Below are 6,000 nucleotides of genomic sequence, written 5' to 3'. Positions count from 1 at the left end.
CCTTGGCCTGACGTCAATGCGGGGTCAAATCTAAGAAGAAAAGCACCCTGCGGCCCAGCCGATATTATTAGAGCAAGAGGGGCTACATGGGCAGATGTGTCCCTGGATGCGGCTGTATGAGAAGTAGGAAACGACCCTCGCCCCCTCTCAACCAGGTACGTTGGGGGGCATGCCTGGTTCGTCCGCAATGTGTAATACACATGCGGGCCATAACGTGCTCCCGCTCGCCCCCATGTCGCCCCATCTTGTTCTCGTGGTCTCTCTTGGCACCACTGTACTGCTTCTACAGTGATGGCGCGGTTCTTGGCTGCAGCTCGCCCACGTATATTGGGTACAAATGTACAGCAGTCGCCAGCTTTTTGTTCGCTGGTCACGAACTTCAACGTGCGTATATCCAAGGCCACACGCATTCCGATAGTCGCGAGTTCGTCGTCACCATCGGCTTGCTGAATGTACAACACAGTAGGCTTCTCTCTCTCTTGTGTATGGCTGTGTGGAGTGGGCTGTTCTTAAGCAAAGAATGTAGCTCCCATTAACCCAGATGACGTTGCTTGAAGGGTAGCGGGTTATATAGAAGTGAAAGTAAATGACATTTATCAATTGAGCTCAACCAAAGTCAATGCGAGCTCATTGGCAGCATGCTAAATATTGAGACCGAAAATCTTAGCCTTCGCGAAGCTCTATCGTACTGGCGAGATGAGCTGACACATCAAAAACCATTTCTTGCCATAACTTCGTAAATATCGGTAAATGACAGCATGCCTGTGTGAACGGCTGCAACGACAAACGGGGTGTCGCGCGAGCCTCTTCGGCAGCGGGTTCATGACCTCGTGCCTCGGATCTCTCGCGTGCTGTTTATTGAAGCGTGCTGCCCGGATAATGCGATGAAAGGGCTCGAGACGATTGGCGTGTATCTACTGTCACTCGACAGGATGATGACCGGAATTATTGGCAGCGATCCTCCTGTTTCAAATGACGTACTACCACATATCTTCATTAATCTGGGGCATAATACCGCTGCAACAGCCAGACTCGTTGTAACGGAGCGCCAAAAGCGAGTTTTGCGCGAGCGATACCTAAACGTCGACGCGCTCAACGCTGTCAATCTTCTGTCGTCTACTTTAGCGGCACTGATTCCGCAAAAACGGACCCGAGGCGAGTGGGTTGATGAAAACTATTCTGGTGGCGAGCGTTTAAGCTAAAATATGATGTTGGCGGTTGTTAAGGCGAAAACCGCTGTAAAAGCACAGAAGGAAGCTAATAAGAAGTCTACCCCGGCCAAAAAGCTTGCCAGACAAGAGATGAATCTGCACGATAAATTTGAGCATAAGACCGGAAAGTTGAAAAAGTCGTTCCAACGAGAATGGGATACGTCTATGCTTAGTTTTTAGATCATTTTTTAATCTTTGACTCCCTATTTTGGGCCAACTGTTTTTACTATGGAGTACCGTACATCTCATCTTATATAGCTACGGACATCACGATATGACCGTCTTGGGTCGCGGGACTGCTGTCGCCTAACATTTTCTTACCAGCCTGCTCCACTTCCTAGGTGCTGTCTCCGCTCTCTCTCTTTTGTTCGTTCCGCTGCCCGGGCTTCCTTTGCATTTCGTTTCGACATTTTATCCTGTTTGTAAGCGGAGGGGTGCACAATTACTGAGCAGAAACAGTAAAAGGAGAGGCTCAAATTTGCACTTACAAAAAGACCATTTGCATTTTCTAAAGCAGTGGTCCTTTTATTATGACTAGATGCCTACATTGTACACGTTTTGCAAATGAAATTTGTGGAATTGATGATTTAGGAACTACAGGTCGTGATAATAAAACAGAAATTAAGTTTTATTATCCAGAAAAAAATATTCATAATTTCTTGGAATTTGTGGACTCGAAAACAATATTTACTTGGAAGGAATTTTGTGATTTAGTCTACAGCAAAAAAATGTTTTATTAGAGCACAAAGTTTGTGTATACCGGTACATGCATATCAATCGATAGCAAGAACGAATTACAGTACTACCGGAATGCTGTCAACGAAGGAGCTCAAGCGGCAGGCGTCTCTAGACAAGCGACGGCGCCGCAACAGGGAGGCAATGCAGCGGGCACGACAGCGAGACAAAGACCATATGGAGTCTCTTCGACAGGAAGCCCAGCATCTCCAAGACACACACGGGAAGCTGTTGACTCAAGTAGACCAATCGATGCTCCAAAGTTCCGTCTCGGGGGCACAGGAAAGTTGCATTGCAAGCCTCCAACAACAGCTGGAGGACGCGCGAGAGCAGTCCAACAAGCTCATAAGACAGAATAGAATCTTCCAGGAGCAACTGGGCGAGAGAGTCAAAGGGGAGGACCGAATGGAGGGCTTACTAAAGGAAATGACCAGAGACCAGCTGATACAGGAGCGAGTGTACAGGCAACTGTGCCAAGAACACCCTAGCGACATAAAAGATCAGCCGGAGCTCACATACGAACGAGCAACGCACGTGATCTTGACATCGAGACAGCAGAGGACACTGGTGGACACGGTGGGCTTTGCAGATACGCAACTGGTCTCGCTGTTCGGGTGGACGACATTGCATCGCTTCCAGAACAATAAATTGTATTATTCGTTTAAAAAAACCTTCAAGAACCGATCGGCGACGCAGATGGCAGGTCGCAATTGGGAGAATGAGATCAAATTCGTGACGTACCGAAGTGCGTCGGAGGCTGCGACCCAACAGTTCCATGTGAGCAACAAGAGCGAATTTTATTTTTTGGGGTATGCTATTACTTTTTATACTAATGTTATTTATTTTTATTACTTGTATGCAGATTGTACAGAAATTTAATGATGATACTTATTTAATCGCTCGAGAGAAGCAGGACCCAGATACTGAAGGCAAACTCGTTCGTCTGCTGTATCTACGTTTCCGTCTTCTGGAGCCGAACGGAAGCTACGCGGTCGTGACGCAGAGTGTTCCTCTAGAACCTTCGCTGGGTGACGGGACGCTGGGGAAGATTTGGGCCAACGATGTTTGTATGTGGAATCATTTCGTTCCAGTGATGGATGAAGAAGGCGAGGAACAGTGCGAGATTCATCTGACGGGGAGTTCGTCGGTTGGGGATCCGCGGAGTGTGCGGACTAATGTGCTGGAGACGGTGATGGGGTTGTTACGCTGGGAGAATATTAATGTCGGCCCAACACTATCGCTGACTCAAGCATCCCGACCAGCTGGAGAGGAATGACCAATGTCAATCAAAAATTGTGGGATCAGAGTATTTCGGTTCCAAAGGTCCATAGCCTGCTGTAACTAACTTTTAGTCGCGATAGCCCACTCGGAGTCGTTGGCAGAAAACTAAACAAAGCAGGTGTGTAGTAATAAGTAAAACAATTTTAAATTTTGGATACTTAGAATCTGAGCATACCTTTTTGAGAATTGTTTTTAAGAATGTCCAGGAATGCCTCGAGCCGATAGGCATCTTTATGGCGAGGAGAAACCCAATTCTAAGCGGGCGCACAATGGCGTCGATGCAAGAAGAAAAGTAGGTTCTACTGGTTTAAATCAGAGTAAATCCCTGGTGTCTTACAGAAAAGGACATTATTTTCCGGCGCCCGACACGCACGTAAACAAAAAACGTACACGATAATTTCAAAAAAATGGATCTACTGTAACTGTAATGTAACGAGCTTTTGTTTGACGGCATTAATAGCGTGCAATATTGTGGTAAGCAAACCCCACGTGTGCATATCCTATCATCGCAATGGATAGTCAATCTTATTCGAACCTGGTATATTCGATTGACTGCATCGTAAGCTTACATGATAACGCTTCTACGCCATTGATTCTACTTGAGTTCAATTTGCTGACCTCTTAAAGTCCTGACACGTGCAGTTTTGACAAGAACGGAGCTACAACGTCGCAGATAGCTCCACTACGAACGAGGTCCAGCACGGCGTCAATGTCGGGCTTCATGAAGCGATCCTTGTCAAACCTAGCCACGCGGGTGCGTACCAGTCCGTGGACAGCTTCAAGAGCCTCCGTCGTACGCAGCGGACGCAGCAAGTCAAGGGCTTGACACGCTGCCAGAATCTCAATAGCAACTACAGTCTCGACATGCTCCACAACCGTAAGCGCCTTACGAGCAGCAAAGCCTCCCATCGACACGTGGTCCTCCTTGGCTCCACTCGTAGAGATCGAGTCCACCGACGACGGGTGTGTGAGCACCTTGTTCTCCGAAACCAGAGCGGCTGCCGTACAGTGAGCAATCATAAAACCCGAGTTCAGACCGCCCTCTGGCACGAGGAAAGCCGGCAGGTTGCTGAGCGTTGGGTTCACTAGACGCTCAATACGACGCTCACTAACGCTAGCAATCTCGTGGATACCAATTGCCAGGTAGTCCAGCACCTTAGCCGGATACTCGCCGTGGAAGTTGCCGCCAGAGATGACAAAGCCACCGCCGCCACGGTAGAACGTGTCCGATGTGCGCTTCATACCCGCCGCCGGGTGTTCCACAGGCTTCTGCTTCTGTGCAACAAGAGCCTTAAGACGCTTGATCTCCTCCTTGGCGTCATTCAGATCCGTGATCTCGTGTTCTACCTGTTCGATGTTGGGCTTGACTTGATTCGTGTCAATTGAAGGAGACAGATCCGTCGTGACCTCGGCACTACCCGTGAAGACCATGGGGTTGTCTGTGGCACTGTTCATCTCGACGTCCAGCACACCACGTACGAAGTTGATCGTGTCGTGCACAATGCCGTGCACCTGAGGCGCACAACGTAGAGTGTAGGCGTCCTGCACCTTTCCTTCGTAGTTGTGGCTACGGAACAGCTCGGACGGGTTGTCAGCACGTAGTAGTGTGCGAATACGCGAGGCAACGAGCATCTGGCCAGTGTGCGGACGGGCTGCATGAATACGCGGGTGGAAGGCGTTGACAGTACCGCAGAGCACCTCGAGTGTCAATGCGACGGCGATATCAGCGCAGTTAGCGACGTTCTGAGCACGGACAACCGCCTCAGCACCCACCGACGTGATGAGTTGTGTGCCGTTGATCATAGCCAGACCTTCCTTTGCTCCGAGCTGAACAGGCTTCAGTCCGTGCTTGGCCAGGACCTTGGAGGCCTCGCTGATGACGAACTGACCATCCACCTTATCCCACATGGGTCCTTCACCCATCATACCGAGTGCAAGGTGTGCTAGCGGAGCCAAGTCGCCCGAGGCGCCCACAGTGCCTCTGGCTGGCACCACGGACAGACAGTCGGCGTTAAAGGCGTCTATTAGCTGCTCCAGAGTGTGCACACGGATCCCCGAGTGTCCCTTAGCCAATACATTGATACGCAGCGCGAGCAGCATACGCGTCTGAGCGAATGTCAACGGCTCGCCTGTGCCAGACGAGTGCGAGCGGATGAGGTTTTCCTGCAACTCTGTGAGCTTCTCGGGGCCGATAATGACGTTGGAGAAGAGTCCGAAGCCCGTGTTAATACCGTACGCCACACGAGTCTTGTCCTTGAGGATATTGTCCACGACCTCACGGCCACAAGCCACGCGCTTCCAGGCTTCTTGACTTAGCGAGATTCTCGTGTCTCCCTTGGACAGCTGCACCAGGTCTTCAGCACAGAGAGACTCGCCGTCCAGAACGAGCTCAGACTTCGTGTTCGAATTGGCGATGGCCATGACGACGAGGTGAAACGGAAGTGGAACGAAGAGACTTGTTCGTTGCCGAGGCAATTGTAAAATGGTCGCAGGAAGCGGCGGACGAAAAGCAACTCGTTCTTGTTGCTGTTGCTACGGGGATGGGTTTTCCGGTGACGTCGGGCAGTGACGCACCGTCTACACCTCTTCATGGACCAATCGATGCAGACATTGGCTAGTTTTGCTATTACTAGATTCTAGAGATAACTGCAATGAGTACAAATAGCAGCTGATATTTCAGCATCTTCTTAGTACACACAGCCCATTCTGGTAAAGTATTGAGTTAAGCAAGTGATTAGACGCAATCAATGATTGGTTAATAAAAGCATCAGCT

The 6,000-nt window shown here is 49.7% G+C and overlaps 2 protein-coding genes across 2 annotated transcripts; one reads left to right on the top strand and one right to left on the bottom strand.

Annotated features, from left to right (window-relative positions):
• Window positions 1-2,642: 2,642 nt before the first annotated feature.
• PITG_15101 (uncharacterized protein) lies at window positions 2,643-3,307 on the top strand (the record flags this gene model as incomplete). The annotated part of the gene is made up of 2 exons (XM_002898225.1): window positions 2,643-2,723; window positions 2,818-3,307. 2 exons carry the CDS (start codon window positions 2,643-2,645, stop codon window positions 3,220-3,222), a joined length of 486 nt encoding a protein of 161 aa, XP_002898271.1.
• Window positions 3,308-3,848: 541 nt separating this feature from the next.
• Window positions 3,849-5,694, bottom strand: PITG_15100 (histidine ammonia-lyase; the record flags this gene model as incomplete). Its single annotated transcript, XM_002898224.1, has 1 exon — window positions 3,849-5,694. The coding sequence occupies one exon, from the start codon at window positions 5,646-5,648 to the stop codon at window positions 3,849-3,851; it is 1,800 nt and encodes a 599-aa protein (XP_002898270.1).
• Between the last annotated feature and the right edge of the window lie 306 nt (window positions 5,695-6,000).

Source organism: Phytophthora infestans, genomic scaffold (genome assembly GCF_000142945.1).
Source record: "Phytophthora infestans T30-4 supercont1.38 genomic scaffold, whole genome shotgun sequence".
NCBI lineage: Eukaryota > Oomycota > Peronosporomycetes > Peronosporales > Peronosporaceae > Phytophthora > Phytophthora infestans.
This window is presented reverse-complemented; position numbering and strand designations above follow the sequence as displayed.